The sequence below is a fragment of the Felis catus genome, chromosome B4, assembly GCF_018350175.1.
Source record: "Felis catus isolate Fca126 chromosome B4, F.catus_Fca126_mat1.0, whole genome shotgun sequence".
Taxonomy (NCBI): domain Eukaryota; kingdom Metazoa; phylum Chordata; class Mammalia; order Carnivora; family Felidae; genus Felis; species Felis catus.
Window position 1 is genome coordinate 116,348,746 of NC_058374.1, and position 21,120 is coordinate 116,369,865.

The following is a 21,120-nucleotide window of genomic DNA, read 5'->3' on the forward strand; positions in this document are numbered from 1 at the left end:
TGTAAAATTTCAATCTTAAAATCGAACAAAATAAAAGAGAACAAAATACTATTTTCATGTATCAGAAAACAAGGATAAAAATCCAGAATTGAGGAGGGTGTGAGAAAATAAGAATTCATTCTCACACAAGCACTGCTGATGTATTAACTGGCTCAACATCTTTTTGGAGGACAATTTAATAGTACCTATCTTTCAAAAAAATAGAACCTATTCTTCTATAGGTTCAGCAACCTCTTCGACTCAGCAACTCCTTTTGTAAGAACATATTTTATAGAACTACTCGAAGTAGGCAAAAGTATACATACAATGCAACAATGCTTATTGTAGCAGTGGATAGAATAACAAAGAAAACTAGCAAGAACCTAAATGTCTACTAATAAGGAATAAGTACGTAAATAATAAATCCTGTAAAAGGGAATACTAGGCAACCACTAAGAATAAATTTACATGTGTTGACATAGGAAGAAATCCATCATCTAAGTGTAAAAAGAAAGGCAAAGAATATGATATGTAAATATATATATGATTATTATTTCCGCACGGAAAAGATGCGGTAGGATGCCAAACTGTTAATATTGGGGTTAGTTATCTCTGGAGAATGAAATTTTACTTTATGTTTCTATACTCCAGTATTTATTTTTTTGTTCATTTATTGATTTTGAGAGAGGGAGAGAATCCCAACTGTTAGCACAGAGCCTGACATGAGGCTTGATCTTGATCCCATGAACCATGACATTATGACCTGAGCTGAAATCAAGAGTCTGATGCTTAACCAACAGAGCTACCCAGGCACCCCCTCAAGTTTTATCTTTATTTATTTATTTTTTAAATATTTATTTTGTGAGAGAGTGCATGTGGGGGAGGGGCAGAAAGACAGGGAGAGAATCCCAAGCAGGCTCTGTGCTCTCAGCAGAGCCCAATAGGGGGGTTGATCCCACATGCCATGTGGAGTTGGATGCTTAACTGACTGAGTCACCAAGTGCGCCTGATTCTGAAGTTTCCAAGAGGAACAGTTAACCAAAGTAATTAGTGGACACAAGAAAGGAAAATGAATACAGCCAACAGACCAAAAAAAAAAAAAAAAAAAAAAAATCAAAGCTCTTACTGGCCTGTGCTACACCTAGTACTAAGAAAGTACTTTGACATTGTCGTAGCAGATTCAGAGAAAAGGTTAAGGAGTAACTTTGTAGAGGGTGAGGAATAACAAAATTGTTTTGAATACCTTAAGGGAAAAATGATGAAAAGTGGCAACTGAGAAATAAGCCACATTATTTTGTTTCCAAAGGAAAAGTAAAAGAGCTAAATATGGAGATTAATTCTGCAAAGATATCTATATTTACATCTTCATCCAAAACAAAACCCCAAATATCCTTGTATTATAGTTAGCCATGCTTTTCAAATACGTTTTCAGAAAGTTCATTAGGAAAGGAAAACAGCAAGTCCTCTTTAAAAGGAAGGTTCCTGAAAGAACGATGGAAAATGAGCACTGATAATCTACTTTGCAGCAGTACTGCAAAGTACTGGGTCAGGTAATTTACATTCATCATTCTCAGCTAAGTAGCCTATCCAGCAAGAAAGCATTTCTGCTTCTAATTTACAGATGTAGAAATGGAGCTGTTAATTAAGTAGCAAAGCTAGCAGATAAATAAATCCAGCATTTGAACCCAGGTGTTCAGGTGTTCAAAGTCTATGTTTTTGTGTAATTCACAACAAATTTTAGCAAGTAAGATGCTAAAGTGCAATTTCACAGTAGACTCCCCATTTATAGCTAATATTTTGTGACGGTAAGGGCATGTTTGCTGTCAACTTTCTTCAGTTAAAAACAAATGATTATTATAATCACATAATAGTACCTATTTTCAAAACATCTTTCCTTTGAAAAGCAAAAGGAGCTGGACAGAAGTAATTAATGTATCAGGTACACCGAAAGCAATGCCCGTGTTGATAAATAAAAACACTAGGTTGCATAACAGTAAGTGGGTCAACTTCTTTTACAAATAGGTAGAGGTACTTGTCTCTAACTATTGTACTATACTGTTAAGTTCATTAAAATATGTACATAGTACTCATAATTAGAGATCAGATCATCGTTTACACTATTTATTTTGATAAAGTAACAGGACTTTGGAAGTCACTTATGCCCGGGGATAACATAACCATTTGTCTTCTTCACAAATAAACCCAAGGCATTGTACTTTACCTAGCAGCATTTGTTTGAAAGGAAGGCATGGTCCTTAGAGAAAAGTAGTCAGTGATAGGGCAATAGAGCTGGTTTTAAACCCCCAGCCATAATAAACATTACTTTGTTTCAGTGGGATTTTAAAAGATTCAACTTTAAGGCTCAGCATTTAATGGAAGGTTTCTTGAGTTATTCAGCAAATAAAATCTCCTATAGCAAATTGTGATGGTTTAGAACTTTTGGTTATATGACAAGAATCTAGGTAGACGGGACTGCTGACAAATCATGCCAAGTGCCCATAACTGAACCTACTACTGTGTAGTCATCTAAATTATGCAGACAGAAGTGAAAAACAACTGAATTCCTGTAAGTACTGAGACTTCAAATCTTGTAACAGAAAAGTAATATCCTTGTAAAGCATAAAGTACTATAAAATACAAACAGTATTAACCACCTACTGTTTAAGATTCTTGAAACTACTGTTCCCTTCCATTCAAGTAAGTTATCAACACAAATTCAACTTTTAGAAAATGATTAATGTTGCTTATCTGTTTCTGTCTGTATAATTAGGGCTTTGTTTCCAAATTTTGTGTCTATAAATAAAAATGCAACGAATGTCAGTTTCTAGGAGATTCAGAGTAGTGTTTATTACCACACAACAGGATTTTCCACCATTAGTACCTAGCCTTCTTCCATCTGATTAAATCAAATTACAAATTATCTAGATGTGTATAGTTAAGAGTTTCTGTAGCAATTAATGGCCTCAAATACTATACCAATGGTTAATTCTAATTGCAAGGAATCCTGTGGCTGTTACATTGAAACCAATTTTCAGTACAGGTCACAGGGAAATGTGGCTGCCAATATAAAATTGTATTATGATTGGAAATCTCAGGCTTTATTTTTGGTTTCTTTAACATTTGGAGAATGTTTCCATAGGATAATCAAACTTAATTTAACAGAAGTACTTAAGATCAACAGTGTTATAAGATCAATGGTGTTATGTGTAAATTTATATATTTTAATTTTTTGTTAAAAAAGACTTAAGTAATTCTGAAAACTCTGTTATTTTGAGAGAAAGGGCTAACAATAGTTTTAAAGGTTAACCATTTAAATCCGGCTTTCAATCTATGTAATTGTATTAGTTAAGTACTGTGATTTAACTTATGGTATATCCAACACTAAATTATAAACCAAATTATGGTGGGGTTTCTATGTATGCTTTTTTTTTTTTATCTTTATTTATTTATTTATTTTTAAATTTTTTTTTTCAACGTTTATTTATTTTTGGGACAGAGAGAGACAGAGCATGAACGGGGGAGGGGCAGAGAGAGAGGGAGACACAGAATCGGAAACAGGCTCCAGGCTCTGAGCCATCAGCCCAGAGCCCGACGCGGGGCTCGAACTCACGGACCGCGAGATCGTGACCTGGCTGAAGTCGGACGCTTAACCGACTGCGCCACCCAGGCGTCCCTAATCTTTATTTATTTTTGAGAGAGAGACAGCTTGTGAGCAGGGGAGGAGCAGAGAGAGAGAGGGAGACACAGAATTGGAAGCAGGCTCCAGGCTCCAAGCTGTCAGCACAGAGCCCGACGCGGGGCTCAATGAGACGCGGGACTCATGAGATGTGAGATCATGACCTGAGCTGAAGTTGGACGCCCAAACGACTGAGACACCCAGGTGCCCCTCTATGTATGTTTTTTAAAGTCATGACTGAGATATGCTTCTTAGTTATATTAAAAAATATTCTTTAAGAATAAAGGATGGGAAGTCATTGCTCCTATTTGGCAAATGGGAGAACAGATGTATAGGATATGAAAGTGTATTGTTTACGAAATCATATTGGTGAGTAAGGTCCTGTGACTAGAAAAACACTTTTTTAACTATGAGCTTATTTTTCCATGGTCTCTTTGTCTCTTCATACTAGTTACTTTAAAGCAATCTAAATAAGCCTGGCAAATTTTAGGTAATATTGATGGAATACAGATTATTGAAATGTTCCTCAGTGGTAGGTACTTCTAAATTATCAGAGTGGTACTATGGGGTTTACATTTTCTTCCCCTTCCCCACTTTTTGTAACCACAGTTGGAAAACAACTTTTTCTACTTTTAAACATATTCACTGTGTGCAAGTTTCAGCTCCTTATTAACATGCCTGAGATGAACACTAAACAGGGGGTGGGAGGGAAACAACAGCCCAAGACATACCTACAGCCTCCCAATCTTCAGGTCAAAGATGGCCTATTTCAAATGCTGGCCATGATTTATCAGCTCCACTGCACACATTTCATTTGAATTATTAACTCAAATTATGAAACATGGATACCGTTCCTACATAAAAAATAATATAATACTAATTGCCATAATTTGTCATATAAATAACAAAACTTTAAGTTATAATGTTATACCGTTTTCTTCCTTTAATGCAAATCCATCCAATAAAAAAGTTCTTGCTTAGCGTATATTTGTGCTATAAAACCACATTTATACTCAAGGACTTTAAAACACTTACCCTAGAGCCTGGAAGGAAGGAATCGAAAGTGCCCAATGCATTGATAAGAACAGCAGTCTGGAAGCAGACTCCCCAATGTAGTGCACATTCAGGTACTCAGGCATAGGAGAAGGCATGGTGAGCTAGCGTGAACAGGGACTGAGGTAAATGATCTTATGATAGTTCTAAATTATAATTTCTTTGAAAAATATAAACATATCACATAAGTTTGATATAGTCACCAAAGGCAAATCTTGAAATAATCCAAGTCACTGAATTTTACAGCTAAAAACAGGATTTAGAATGAGTAGATCATAGCTGCTAACAAAGCAATATTTAGACAAGCAGAATCCTACTTAATATCAATCGTGATATTCTTCGGTTGTGTTTTTATTAAAAAAAATTTTTTTAATGTTTATTTTTGAGAGAGAGGGACAGAGTGTGAGCAGGGGAGGGGCAGAGAGGGAGACACAGAATCCCAAGCAGGCTCCAGGCTCTGAGCTATCAGCACAGAGCCTGACATCCTGACGTGGAGCTCGAACTCATGAACCGCAAGATCATGACCTGAGCAGAAGTCGGACGCTTAACTGACTAAGCCACCCAGACGCCCTTCTGGTTGCGTTTTTAAAAGTTACTTTCTGTCTTGGTCTAACAATGTGCTTTTTTTTTTTTTCTCTTCCTTTATTAATAATGATATACCACAAATTCAGTTGAATGAGCAATCTTGTATGTTAAATATTCCTTTCATTCAGGCTGTGGGGAATAACAAATTTAAATCTTACACAATCAGGAGAATAATAAGTGAACTGGGCCTGCTGGTGCCATCTGGGCAGTGCCTACTCCCAGATAAAGGGCAAGCTGTGACTCGAATTCCATACACTGAAAACATATGTCAGTTTGGGCTAAAGACTGCCTGCTCTATTTTTCAAAGAGCAGGTTCTGTGTGAAATCTCCCCACTTAATAACTACAGGTAAAACAAAATGTGTCTGTGGCTATAATACAGTTTGTACTGCTGACCTCAGGTAGTGATTTTATTTTATTTTTTAAAGTTTATTTATGAGAGAGAAAAAGAGAGCGAGTGAGAGTGCATGAGCAGGGGAGGGGCACAGAGAGAGGGAGAGAGAGAATCCCACGCAGGCCCTGCACTGATAGTGCATGACCTGAGCCAAAGTCAGATGCTTAACCAACTGAGCCACCCAGGTGCCCCTCAGGTAGTTATTTTAAATGCACGCCAACTGTAGAAAATAAAGATCCCACATTAAAACACTTCTAGGGGCACCTGGGTGGCTCAGTCGGTTAGGCATCTGACTTTGGCTCAGGTCATGACCTCACGGTCTGTAAGTTCGAGCCCAGCGTCAGGCTCTGTGCTGGCAGCTCAGAGCCTGGAGCCTGCTTCAGATTCTGTGTCTCCCTCTCTCTCTGACCCTCCCCCATTCATGCTCTGTCTCTCTCTCAAAAATAAACGTTAAAAACACACACACATTTAAAACACTTCTAAAAGTATTTTTGAAAATCTTGTTAAAGAGCACTTTTGGGGCTCCTGGGTCACTCAGTTGAGTGTCTGACTCTTAATCTTGATTCAGGTCATGATCTCACGGTTTGTGGGTTCAAGCCCCATGTCAGGTTCCGTGCTGACAGTACAGAGAATGCTTGGGATTCACTCTTCCCTCTCTCTCTGCTCCTTCCCCACTAGGGCTCTCTCAAAATAAACTTAGAAAAAAAAAGAGCACTTTCACTGCTATAAATGAAATGTAATTTCACCCATAAGAAACACTAACCTAAATTTCTATTACTAAGGAAAATCCTCTATGCTATAGACAGTCTACTCTGTAGACAATTAAAATTAGTGAGATAAACTGAGATGTAATAGCATTGAAAAAAAAATACCTCACAGACATCTAAGTAGAAACAACTGTGAAACAGTCTCTAGATGACCCAATATATGTTAAAGAGAGAGGGACAGTGTGTGTGTGTGTGCACATACATACATATGTATATACACAAAGGACAGGAGGAAATCTACCACACACTTAACAGTGGCTACCTTGGCAGGGGTGGGGTAGGTGGATGTACCCATATGTATTTTTCTGGGGAATGGATATATAACTTTAATCAGATTCTCAAAGTTGTCTGTGATCACAAATGATCAAAAAGTTTTCATTAAAATGATATAAAAGTTCTCCATTTTTATAAAAATGTAAAAATATGAACTGCCTTTATTAGTATCAACAATTGTCTTACCTATTTATAAATGGTGCCAACTAATAAAACAAGAGAAATTAACAGTTGAAATTCTATGCATGCGAAGAATGAATTCATGTATGTATGTATGTATGTATGCATGTCTGTCTGTCTGTACTTATTAAAAAAATATTTTAAAGTAATCTCTATACCCAACATGGGGCTCAAACTCACAACCTTGAGATCAAGAACTGCATGCTCCATTGACTGAGTCAGCCAGGAACCCCAAGAATATTTTTTAAATGCTTGAGAAATGTTTACTGGAGTAGTCAATTACAATGCCATTATTTAAGACAATTCTTAAGAGAACTGTAGGCAAGCAGATATTAAACATTTTAAATGTAATTATTAGAATGCAACTGTTTCTACACATAAGTATATAAAACACAAACTGGGAACTATCATACCTTTTCAGAATTGCCCAAGGTGATTAGGGGGGGAAAAAGCCTGAAAGATTAGGGGAATTACCAATGATTACTAGTTTTAGGGGGGGAGGTGTAAGATGCAAAACAGTAATTGTTTAAACAAAACAAATAGATTAAAATCACTTTAAAAAAGGTAAAATAGTTACAGTATTAAAATTAGATATAAGGGCTAAAAGATACAGATGTACCTCGATTGATACAATAGTGGTGGTAATGTTGAGAATTTTCTGTGCTTTAATCAGAAAATTGAAATCACTTGCAATATAAACTAGAGGAATTCACTATTTAAAGTACTGCCATGTTGTGTCATAAAGAGAAGACATATCTTATATCTGTTTCACATACTTAATTTTCTTAAAGCAAGATATACCTCTAGCATTATGAATCAGTCAGTTATGGCTGAAGAAACAAGAATTTATTTGACAAGTCTTTTAAATTGCAAAGACAAAGATATCTTCCTCTATATAGAGAAGATAAGTTTCTACTATAAAGATGTTAAAGAGATTCCCAAAAATGCCTGTGAAATTTTAGGTTTATAAATGAATCATACATATTGAATTTATTCACATTTAATATATTGAGATGATTTTTAAAAGTGTTGACATCAACTAGGCTACTCATTTTAGAAGTTCCTTGTCTACAATTATCTTTCTAGTAGTTTCTGTAATTCTGATAATAGGCTAAATGATAGCTTTTAAAAAACATCGTTTGAATTGAGTTAGGAGATCTGAATTCTACTTCCCAGCAGTCACTAATTAGTTGTGTGACCCTGGATTACACATTATAATATTATAATTCAGCAACCACTCACTGAGATCTTGACAACCCCAAGATCAAGAGTCACATACTCTACCAAGTGAGCCAGCCAGGCACCCCAACTGAGATTTCATTGTGAGGTACGAAGTTAAGTGCTCAAGTCTCAATATAAGAATAAAATGGAAACAAAATGAGCTATAGAAAGGGCTAAAAAAGGGATGGCACGCCTAAGAAATGACAGGCAACAGAATCAGAATGTGGAACGTCCTAAAATGTCATGAGCTTGGATCTCAAATGGGTAATGGGAAGCTAAAGAAGGCTTGCTGGGTAGCAGAGTAACATAACCGGATTGATTTTGAACACACATCACTTTCTACCAGGGCACAGGACAAGATGAAGAGACTGGAAGCAGAAATATTACTGTAACAGTTTAAGAAATTTTAAAAGGCCTTGAAATATGGTGATAAAAATGAAGAGGAAGGGAGAAATTAAAACAAAAGAATAGTTAGGATTCAACTAGGGAATGGAGGGGAGTAGGATGGGGGGGGAGAATGATGATGACTCCTAAACATCAAACATGGTGACCAGAAGGATTGTGATTTTCATACTGAGATGATACAGAGAACAGTTTTGAAAATCACCTACCTCTGCCTCACACACTTATTTCTAACTGCAAATTCTATCCACCTTGATTCTTTGTGTAATCACAATGCAAGAATCAAGAATAAAGTACACGAAATCACACCAAAAACTGAGTTTAATAAAAATGTTAAATATTTCTATAGTCTTAGATTCTCTGGAACCAAAATCCAAGTTGCATTATTAGACTATTTCTCCTTTCTGTTTTGATTGCTTTGAGTAAGACTCTGAAAACCTCCAAATCGTTTTTCATTCACAAAATGACAATAAAAATCCGAACCTTCACAAGGGACTGTGGTCAAATTTAACAATGCACACATGAAAGCACGCTGCAAACTACACAGTACATAAAAATGCAAGACAGGAACAAAATGTTACTTAGCCCAGATATTAAGAGATTAAGTGAGTTTCTGATTACAGATGTCAGGTTTTGAAACTCATGACCATAAAACCTCAATGAGAAAGCCAACCATGACAAAGTGCTGAGCTGGGAAGTGTGGGAAAACGGAAAATCTGCAAACAAGAATCAGAGAAAAAAGGAGCTGTTTTTTGTCTGGGGAGCAAGAAATTTCACAGTGCTTATTCTGAGGATACTGAGCACAGTAGGTCAAAAACTGCACAGAAAAAAACCGATTCTGGAGAGAGGAAAAAAAAGTTCTAATTTGCCTAATTTGTCTATCCATATCAAATATTTGAAAGAACAATTTTGAGGACCAACAACAGTAAAAAAAAAAAAGGACTACTTCTACATTTCTATAAACTTTTTCCTTGTAATCTTCTTCCTTTTACCCACCCTTTCTTCCTATTTAAATCCAAAGGTAGAAAATAAAACTAAGATGACAAAAGCAGGTATTTTATTTAGAATAAGAAAGAGCAATGGGGGGGGGGGGGCTGGGTGGCTCAGTTGCTTAGGCATCAGATTCTTGATCTCAGCTCACTTCATTATCTCATGGTTTGTGAGATGGAGCTCCAAGTCAGGCTCTGTGCTGACAGCGTGGAGCCTGCTCTCTCTCTCAAAAAAAAAAAAAAGAAAAAAGAGCAATGTGGAAAAAATCAGTTTTGCTTTGCTCCACCTTTGTCCATAGCTCCTACCATAATTTTTTAAGGATAGCATTGATTATTCCTATTGTAATTTTTAATAGTCCCCATAAAAAGTTTTTGTTTACAGTACAAATAAAGCAGTTCTAATTTTTTTCATATAGATTATCTTTGGTAAAATTTTACATGAAGATTGGTTTCACTGATATGTTTTACTGATTATATAAAGTTACAGCAATTATTAAGTTACAGCAATTATTAAGTCACTGTGACTTTCTCTGTGGCTATTTCTACCAAATCAAATTTTATAAATGTAAATTTTAAAATATGCAGTTTTAGCCAATGCTAGATTTGTGTTATTTCTACCAGTCACACAAACATTTATTTGATAACTGTGTATATTTTCATTAGAAATCCATGGAAATTTATAATCTACAGTAAAGTTAGTAGCAATTTCCTTCAGATATTCCAGGACTCGCTATGACTGCTTTAAATCACTTTGCATATGATTTTCTAACAGTACACATAGCTAGTAAAGATAAAGAATGGTTAAAATGGAGGGATCAAAACATCAAGATCTTAATGTAGGGCCTCAATGGTTAGTATTGCTATGGCTGTAGTCCCAACATTATTTGCATGACAAATCAAACACTACAAAATTATTTTCTAACATTCTACATGTATTGTTTCCATCCTACATGTATTTAGGAGAGTAAAAAAGGAACTACAAATGTATCTCCTCCAAAATGGTTAAAAGCCAAAAGTTAAAATGTGTTAACTAATTTTTACCTTCTTAAAATAATACTGAAAGCTAGCTAATTGGGGCAATACATAATAATGGAGTTCTCTCTGGGTCTTACATATGGCTTTGCACTAAAGTAGTAGGAGGTGGGCACTGAACAAAACCAGGGTATTCAATACATCATGAATGACAATACTAGTGTTAACAACAGCAACATCCAAAATTTATGTCTAAATGTTCTAAAACCTAGCTTTTATCGACTTAAAATCATGAAACAATATTATAGCCATGATTTATAAACAGGATGCTTTAACGAGCTATTATTTTATATAGTCAGATGTGTATGTTTTAGCTGCTATTTTGAATTCTATCAGGAATATTTCTGACTTTAAAAGCACAACAAATATACTTTGATTTTTGAAAGGAAGATTAATATCAAAATGGTAACACAACATAAAAATTACATAAAAAATATATGGAAATACCCTGAAAGCTACGTGTGAATCGCTGAGAAGTGGCCCCTCTTTTTCGATGTAATTTATGCTTGAGTCTCCGGCAATTAGGTGTACGCTTCCTTCCATGCCTTCTACTGCGTTCTGACAGGCTGTGCTCTCTCCAGGATTCAATGCTTTTGCAAGAGTATCAAATGCCCTGTAAGGAAACATCAGATGCTGTGAGCTTGGCCAATCTCCACCATAAAATAAAAATTCTACATAAAATTCTGGAATTAAGATTTAGGCCTTAAAAAAATAGTTTAGAAAACAAACCTTTGGAGTAGCACTGAGTACTCTATTTCAGTGATAGCTATGACTGTCTCCAAAAGCAACAAATTAAACTTCAATATGTATACTATGAAAAACTATATTAATGTATTATCAGAGAACTAAAGTCTTTAAGAAATCTTATGTAATTATGAGGAAAAACCCTTATACTTTGGTCTAAAAATATGCTTTTATGTTATATGTTATGTTATACATTTGATAGTACAAAATATTAGCCCGTTTACAGTACTTACAGAAGTTATTTAGAAAGAACAAGGGCAAGAACTTATGTCAACTTTACTTATATTCTACACGACACAAAGATTTTATTTAAAAATTCAGAGAATATTTTAAAATTGTGTGAACACAGCTACATCTGAACTGTAAGAATTTGAGATTACGATGGCAAATAATGAACTAATGTTAGCAAATAATTACTTAAAATAGCCCTCCATATTTTTCAACGAGAGGCCTTTTAGAGTTTCTTAAGATTTCAGATTCAACAAAGTACTTATTGAGACTCTTAAGTGCAATTTCCTCAACATTTAGATAATGAGCAGTGTAAAAAAGCCTGAAGAGATCTGGGTTCTACATCTCATGTATTAATATCAAGAGAATGAAAAACAGAATTCTGATACAAGTTTCCTGAAGCATAACTTAAAATTGTAGTTTATTCAATGAAGTTATTTATTTATTTATTTTTAAGTAAGCTCCATGCCCAGCGTGGAGTTCAATGCAGGGCCTGAACTCACAACTCTGAGATCAAGACCTGAGCCACCCACGCACCCCTCAATCAAGTCTTCTAAATCTATTTTCATCATTAGAAAGTGGTGGGGAAAATGAACATGACTGCCTGGGGTAAGACAAATGTTTAAATACACAGAAAATAAAATAACTGAAATGTCAGACCCAGATTATCATCTTTAGTAGGAGAAAAATTCCTAAATTTTATGATTACATTTCTAATCTTATAATATTCATTTATTGCTCATTATTTAGAATGCAACCTGCTAGATAACATTTTACACTGAATGTAGTTCATTCAGTTAAAACTTACTATGCTTTAAATTTTCTAAGTCTAATAGAAATATCTGTTTTCTGAAACTTCCGTAAACAGTATTCAACATAAAAATATTGTGGGGTGCCTGGGGAGCTCAGTCCATTAAGTGCCCGACTCCTGTCTTCAGCTCGGGTCATGACCTCGTGATTCGTGAGTCTGAGCCCCACATTGGGCTCCATGCTGACAGTGCGGAGCCTGCTTGGGATTCTCTCTCTCCTCTCTCTGCCTATCTCTTCCTCTCAAAATAAATAGACTTAAAGAAAAACATAAAAATACTGTAAGAAATACTAATAATTAAGATCAAAACAGGGGCGCCTGGGTGGCTCAGTTGGTTGGGCGTCCGACTTCAGCTCAGGTCATGATCTCGCGGTCCGTGAGTTCGAGCCCTGCATCAGGCTCTGGGCTGACAGCTCAGAGCCTGGAGCCTGTTTCAGATTCTGTGTCTCCCTCTCTCTCTGACCCTCCCCTGCTCATGCTCTGTCTCTGTCTCAAAAATAAATAAATGTTAAAAAAAAAAAATGTTTTTAAAAGATCAAAACAGACCTTACCTTGAAACATCACCATTAGTCTGCATTTCTTGATGAAATTCACACAAAGAGGTATCACCATTACTTAAGCTTTCAATCATAGATATTTCATTACTATTCTGAGAAAGATCTTTACTTTTTCCAAGGTTTGCTAATGATGTAACCACACTGGCCAATGTACTTAAGTCTCCCTGACATGATTCAGCCTTAAAAAAACAAAAAACAAAAAAAAAAGATTAAAATCTGCAAACTGGTATTGGTGAACATTTGAGTCTGAAATACCCAATTCTAGATTATAAAGTGCCAAAAGTAAAGAACTCTAATTAAGATGAATGAAACCTAGAAAGTAAAACCAAAGAGCTTTGAGGTTTTAGAAACTTTTGAGGAAAATATAAATTTAAAAACATCAGGTACATTCCCTAGGAAATGTTTATACACAAAAATGACATTAAAACCAAAAACGGTACTTAATGACTAATCTATTCACATCAACAATCCCTTCCTCTGTAAAAGGATATTAGATGATCTTTTAAGTTCTTTTTAGTATTAAAATTCTGACAATTACCAGAACTTAAACTATACAAACAAAAACTGTATAGAATGTATTAAAATTATTACCGAAAAGAGAAAAAAAAGTAAATGTATTATTGAACAGAATTCCTAGAATACCAACTATTACCAGCCACTTTGTTAAATGTGTTAAATACCAGGGACCAGGTAGGTGAAAAATCTCTTTACTAAGACAATATTGACTTTTGGTATACATTGCATATTTTCCCACTTGTCTTTAGTTTTTATTTTTGTTAATGACATATATATTCTTTATTCACTAATTAGCTATAATTATTTTGTCAAAAAGAATTTTCTTTCCTTAACTCTTTGACTATCCAGAGATACAATTTCTGTACGAAAAGCAGGTAAGTGCTTGATTGTTCTTCCTTTTATCAATTTTTAGAGCAATGAGTCAATGCCCTTAGTAACCTCTAATGGTGACAGATGAATTTTAAGTATAATTTTAAATTCAAAGATTTTTATATATTTACTATGTTTAAATGCATTATTTTTTTCAATGTTCAAATTATCCCATCCTAACCTAATGAGAGTCCTTTCAATTGCCTTCTATGGCCTATTGACAGAATCCTTTAATGAAATTTTAATTCTTCTTTTATGGTTTTTAGTTTTAGTGTTTTAATCCTAAGAAAAGACAGGTTTCCTTGATGTTTCATGTTATATCAATTCTTTATGTAAAATTGATTTTGGTGAACAGAATGACACAATTTTTGTGTTCCCTAAATTAATGAATGGTCCCAGAATCATTCAGAGTAACCTACCAGTTGCAGAGTTCTTAAATGGTTACTACTCGTATATGTATTTTATTTAAACCTCAAAACAACCCTGTGAAATAGGAATCATCATCCCTTTATTACAGACAAGAAGAATTATCCACTGTCACTCCAGTCTGATGGAGAAGACTATGCTCTAACCACTGTTCCAGGCTTCTTAGAACATAAGTAAAAAAAGTTAACATTTTTAAGTGTTTTTTCAACTAAAACTTCAACAATTATACATTCTCTTGTATTTCATTACATGTCTATCGAGCTAGATTTTTAAGTTTTTGCCACTGAAGACTCTTAGGCAATGTGAAAAGACCTCATCTTGTGACTTGCCGGTTTTGAGACTGCTTGTCAGAACTTCCCACAGAAGGTTGTTATTACAATTTTAATACAAAGACATACAGAGAAGTAGTGTCTGGGCAAATAGTAATTTCTCAACAAAACTTAGTTCCCTTCTTCTCCTAAAAGAGTTAATCATGTCAGTGCAATGGTAACTACCATCCTAAGCTTGAATCATGTGCACAAGGCTAAGTGAAAAATATATGGTAAAAGGCCAAATCTCCCCAGTCAATAACAACATGCTATAAACCCCAACCTGTAAGGTCGACACTCCTATTGACCCTATTTTACAGATGAGGAAGGAAAGTAAAACACTGAGAGGTCAAATAACTTGCCCAAGGTTATGCACCTACTAAGTGGCAGATGAAATTTGATTCTAGAGCTCAAGTATGAAGAGTGCCTTAAAAGTATCAAATAATAAAGGGGCCCCTAGGTGGCTCAGTCAGTTAAGCGTCTGACTTTGGCTCAGGTTCTGATCTCCTGGCTTGTAGGTTGGAGCCCGGGTGTTGGGAGTCTGTGCTGACAGCAGGGAGACTGGAGCCTGCTATGTCCTCCCTCTCTCCGTGCCCCCTCCTGTGCTCTCTCAAAAGTAAATGAATGTTTAAAAAAATTTTTTTTGATACTTTTTAGTATCAAACAACAAATGTATGATAAATCTGGCCATAATTAGGATGACCAGATCACTTAACAGGCTGAGAGAAATACTAATCGTAGGCTCCCTAAAATCTGTTTATAGGCATGAGTCTTCAGGAGAAATTTTTGATTTTTGTTCTCAGAAGGGTTTCTGAACACTACAGAAACTCTACATGTTCCATCTAAATACACAAACTTTTTTTCCTTTAGACCTCTTGCTCAATAAAGAGGCATCCCAACCTCTAAGAGAACCCAGATAACTTAGATATATAATGAGTGCTCTTGGACTTCTATTCCTACTCTTGACTCAAGTCAATGTTTTGAATAACGCGTGCTAGAAATTTCCCTTTACTTGAAATATTTTAAGTATTTTGTTACTATAAAATCTGTAGGGCAACATAAAAGGAGTATTACGAATTTTGTACTTCATATAAATTATTCTTCTGAGGCTTTCTATTTCAAGGTGAAAGAAGCCTAGAAGACTTTTGTCTGTCACTCTCACACTGAAGCTGTACTTGTCCTCCTGGAATAATGAACATTTCTACTGATAGTTATTTGTATACGAGGACCCACAAAATGGAGGCCATACTGGTCACAAATCTAAACCCAAGTCAGCATGCACATATAGGAAACACCTGTCAAGGAAACCTAACATACACCAATCACGATCTTGCAACTCTGCCAAGTTAGCTCTCCTCACCCTAGAAAACAAGACCCACTAGCCTTAGTAGGAAACCTTCAACTTCCTAGGCAATAAGGCCATTTCCACATTCTGCTTCTAATGCTCTGTAAAACTCATTCTTGCCCCAAATCCCTTGGCAAGAGTGCTCCACTGTTTATGAGGCACTGTGCTCTGCTGATCTATGGATTCTTTTGCCTTGAATAAAGGCATCAAACTTGTTCCTAAATTGTTTTAGTTTTGTCATTTGACACTATCAAATAGTTGATAATTTATGTTAAAAAAAACCAACAACAATTTGTAATAGGGAATATTTAAGACCAGATCAACTGACCAAATTAATGGAAATTAAGAAAAGGAAAAAATATTAAATGCTTAAAAAAAATTTAAGCTTTAAATTAATTGCACTACACACACCTTATCTGGTGTCATCAGCACAGTTGACTCAGTTTTTATTCCAGACTGGTGAATATTCACAAACATTCCTGAATCTAACAGTCCTGCTGACCTGTAACAAACAAGTATAAATTTTAGCCTTAGTTTCACTGGGAAGAAAAACAAATGACCAGCTACTTAATGTGGTTGTTTTGTGTGTGTGTGTGTGTGTGTGTGTGTGTGTGTGTGTGTGTGTGTGTTTACTATACCTTGCAGTTTCACTATCTGTTACAAAAGTTGGAGTTGCAGCTAATGGGCTTCGAAGGTCTTTTCGGATGTAGATTTTTTCTGTTGAAGCGGCACAGTTGGAAGATTTTTCTCGAGATACTTCAATGGGTTTTCTTTCACACTGAACAGCTACAAAAATGCATTAAACTATTACATCACAATGCAGAATTTATAGGCAATTTTAAATGTAACCTTTCGGTCAGCAATTCTGCTCATGGGAGACAGTTACCATAACTGAACTCTAAAGACAATCATAATCTTTAGAAATTCTTTCCAAGCCCAACAAAGTTGCTTCAGAATAGTAATTTGCATCTCTCATTCTCTTTTCTCTTCCTGATCCAGCTGTGGTAGAAATGTAGAGAAACTCTTATTTTTTAAAAGCTCACTGTCAAGAAGGAAAAACTAAAGTCAGGAGTCTCTCACCTATCTATATGAGAGTTAAAAATATTTAATTAAAAACAAGACTAATAGAGAGCCACAAAAGACTAAAATTAAATCTTATTTTAGTTAAGGGCAGGGACATTTTTGAGAACTAATTCAACTGTTTAATCTTAATTTATAAAATATAGGTAATATATTTCACTTATTTATAGGAATTTTATTTCATAATACTTAAGAGACAGTATAATGTAGTTGTTAAACGTATATTTTCTGAGGGAAAAAACTGCCAAGATTCAGATCCAAGTTTTGCCACTTATTAGTTGTGTGACCTTGGGCAAGTTATTAAATCTGTTTACTCTGATCAAATGTAAAATGCGTAACAGTCGGACGTACTGCAGAGAGTTCTGCTATGAGAATAAAGTTAACTCATATGTTATACACAGAGTTAGGCATCGTAGGAGCTCAATCAATATCAGCTATCCTTTTTTATCATTTTAGGAGTTTAATCAAAAGCTAGACTGGTATCTAGTTAGTTGTGCTTTTTTTTAAAAAAAACCGTATTCAAACATACATACATACATGCAAAGCGGATAGGAACTCAACATCTGTTGAACGAATAAATATTGCATGCATATGTACACATTTCTATGTTGTTAGTTGGAAAACTGTAAATGAAAAAGCACATATATTTGACATACTGTGTTAATTTTGACATACTTCTAGTTTGCCTGAATCCTTAAAATTATTCTCTCCTTTAAAGCTAATACATACAGTCTTGTCTCATTCCAAACGCAATACATCTCTGTAACCTGCAGTATTGACAGCGATTTCGATGGTGTTTATTAATAATACAGTCCTTTGATCCTCGACATGAATAAACTAAATTTTTTCGGATGCTTCTTTTAAAAAATCCTTTGCAGCCTTCACAGGTTACTGCTCCATAATGACGCCCTAGAAACAAGATGTTTAAGAAAACACAAAAGTCACATATTTTAGAACAGAAATGGAAGTAAGCCCATTTCTTCCCTTTAAATAACAATATATGTGATGAAACAGAGATTTCTGAGTTTCTGACATGAAAGAAAATTTTAAGGAGTTACTAAACAGAATGAAACCACCATATTCTTTGATAAATATATTAACCAGTATGAATTTTTAATTTTGGTATTTTTTTAAGTTTATTTATTTTGAGAGAGAGAGAGAAAAGAGAGCATGAGTGGGGTAAAGGCAGAGAGAGAGAGAGGGAGAGAAAGCCAAGCAGGCTCCGCACTGTCAGTGCGGAGCCTGATGTGGGGCTTGAACCCACAAACCGTGAGATCATGACCTGAGCTGAGATCAAGAGTCAGATGCTTAACTGACTGAGCCACCCATATGCCCTATGAATTTTTATTTTGTAAGTAACCTTAACAACAGTATGGAAAATTTCACAAAGAAAAGAAGCAAAACCATCCGTAACACCATGATATGTAAAAACTATTTTCACTTCTGAGATCACTTACAAATTATAATTCTCATATATTATATAAGGATATTTTATTCTGAAAACTATGCTCTAAAACAAGCACACTAATTAGTATTTGAGCTAATCTCTTCTCATTGTGGGTTCCACTTTTTAAATTTCTGGAGAAATGTTATACTTTGATTAACCTACCATTTCATAAACGATTTCTTTGGCACAACATTTATTTATTTATTTTAAGTGTATTTATTTTTGCAGAGAGAGAGAGCGAGACAGCGAGGGAGCATGAGTGGGGGAGAGGCAGAGAGAGAGGGAGACACAGAATCTGAAACAGGCTCTAGCCTCTGAGCTGTCAACAGAGAGCCCGATGAGGGGCTCGAACTCACGGACAGCGAGATCATGACCTAAGCCAAAGTCGGATGCTCAACCCACGGAGCTACGCAGGCGCCCCTGGCACAACATTTATTAAATTGAACATACTCTTGGGAAAAGGTGTAGTGGAGACTTTTGTAATGACGCTATGGAAAAGATCAAAGATTACAAAAAACAAACGAGGCCCTTAAAGTATATCCCACTGGCACATGGGTGCTTTCCTAGCATAAAGTAACAATAAACATAACTAAAATGACATAACCCTGATATTAGACTTGGAGAAATGTCCGCTCAGCTGTGCACAAAATTAAATAAAGGGTAACCAGAAATTTTTCATCTCAGTAATTCAAGTTACTCTCTATCCCTGGACTAGCAACAGGACTCAACAGGTAAGTTAACAACTTAACATTTATATTATTAAGGACCACAACTCATTTTTAAGCAATTCCTTTGACAAACCGGTTTTATATTTTAAAAAAATTCCACTTATTCAGTTTACATTTTAAAGGAAAAACTGCTTTTCCTAATTCTTCAAAATATGCATTTTATGTCATTGCAAGACCAAGTCAAACTGCATTCAAGTGAAAAAAAACCTTAGGTGAATAAAAAACTTGGGGATAAAATCGGTTACATTTCATAGGCTTCAAATACGGACCATAACAATGATATCCTCTTGGGGCGCCTGGGTGACTCAGTCTGTTAAGTGTCCGACTTCAGTGCAGGTCATGATCTCTCCATTAGTGGGTTCAACGCCCACATCAGGCTCTGTGCTGACAGCTCAAAGCCTGGAGCCTGCTAAGTAAGGTTCTGTGTCTCCCTCTCTCTCTGCCCCTCCCCTGCTCAGCTCTGTCTCTCTCTCTCTCAATAGTAAACATTAAAAAAAAAAAAAAAAAAATGACATGCTCTTTTTACTTTCAGAAGAAGAAACGTGGTAGTGTGGTAGTTACAACACAATATATATAGGTTATTTTTAAATGTTACCTGATGCTTTGTCTCCACATACTACGCAAAGATCAAAAACCTTATTTGGTCCTTGGTCTGGAGAAGAATTATCTGTTAAGAGCTAAAGAAAGCCCCCCAAAACAAAAAACAAAACAATAGTGTGTTAATAATGCTCGTAAGTAAAAAGTAGAAGAATATTCAGTCTTAATTATTGCTTTCTTTCAAGTTATTCTGAAACTTTGAACTCTATTATACATATATATCAATTAAACTATTCTTATTTTTCTTTATGTAAGTAAAAATATCAATGTTATTAGACACAAAGATAGGAAGAATACCTTTTAAATTTACTCTATAACACTCTAATTTAACAGACTATTAAACACACAAATAAATCCATGAGTATTTAATGTATCTTACCCATTAAGCACTTATTATTCATTCAACACATCAAATATAAAATTTTCATCAATGAGTTGTCTAGGATTAGGTGGAGTGGTTGACAGCATGGGTTGTGGAGTCTGGTAAATGGCAGAAGGTCAGTGAGACTGAGTGGGGAAGCCTTGGGCAAATTACAAACGCTCCTTAAATTATATAAAGGGCTATATATCACTAGGTGTAACTACTATGATGCTGGCAAAGAAATACACTAGTCTCTTCTTTTAGATTTATTTTCTAGTATTTTCATCATTTTCTTTCAATCTTTTGGAATGTGAATGAATTAATTTAATCCCAAAAATGTGATAGGGCATTCCCTATGATAGTGGCATCATTCTTTTAAAAAAATTTCTTTAATGTTTATTTTTGAGAGAGAGAGAGAGAGAGAGAGAGAGAGAGAGAGAGAGAGAGAGAGAGAGAAAGAGAGAGAAAATGAATGAGTGGGGGAGGGGCAGAGAGAGAGGCAAACAGAGGATTCAAAGCAGGCTGGGCACTGACAGCAGAGAGCCCCATGTAGGGCTCAAACTCACAAACCGCGAGATCGTGACCTGAGCCAAAGTCGGATGCTTAACTAACTGGGCCACTCAAGTGCCCTGGCATTATTCCTTCTTATATCACTATAAAAATTAGTCTTCAACAGAAACGTAAGAAAAAACCTTCTGGTACTAGCTGTCCCTTGAAAACATCTATGAAAAGTATCACTCCTTTCCTTAATAGCACATCTATAGCAAATGGTGTTAATCTTTTATCCTCTATTATTCTTATGGGTAGAAGAAATATTGAGAGATTAAGGGACACTAGATCACTAGATCAGAAATCCAATCTTTTTGGCCCAGGGGAATTCTATCCTATACCTGTTTCTCTTTCTCTGCCCTGAGAGGTGCTCCATAAAGTAAGCAAAGTACCAATATTATCTTTTCTCTGGAAACAGAATTTTTCTTTTAAGAGTAACTTTACAGTGGAGAAAAGTGACACACACTACTTCAGCCAGGTGGTCAAGATCAATGTCACCAGTTATCAA

General features: G+C 35.4%; 1 protein-coding gene across 11 annotated transcripts in view; it reads right to left on the reverse strand.

Moving 5' to 3' along the window:
* NR2C1 (nuclear receptor subfamily 2 group C member 1) overlaps positions 1-21,120 on the reverse strand; it is a 47,117-nt gene that overhangs the window by 10,155 nt on the left and 15,842 nt on the right. For all 11 annotated transcript variants that reach the window (XM_006933931.5, XM_006933930.5, XM_006933928.5 and 8 more), the window contains 7 exons: positions 19,701-19,782; positions 17,660-17,839; positions 16,489-16,636; positions 16,262-16,352; positions 12,881-13,065; positions 10,997-11,162; positions 4,691-4,812 (listed from right to left, as the gene is read on the reverse strand). In XM_006933931.5, coding sequence (XP_006933993.1) covers positions 4,691-4,812; positions 10,997-11,162; positions 12,881-13,065; positions 16,262-16,352; positions 16,489-16,636; positions 17,660-17,839; positions 19,701-19,782 — 974 coding nt within the window. The remainder of the gene's footprint in view (positions 1-4,690; positions 4,813-10,996; positions 11,163-12,880; positions 13,066-16,261; positions 16,353-16,488; positions 16,637-17,659; positions 17,840-19,700; positions 19,783-21,120) is intronic.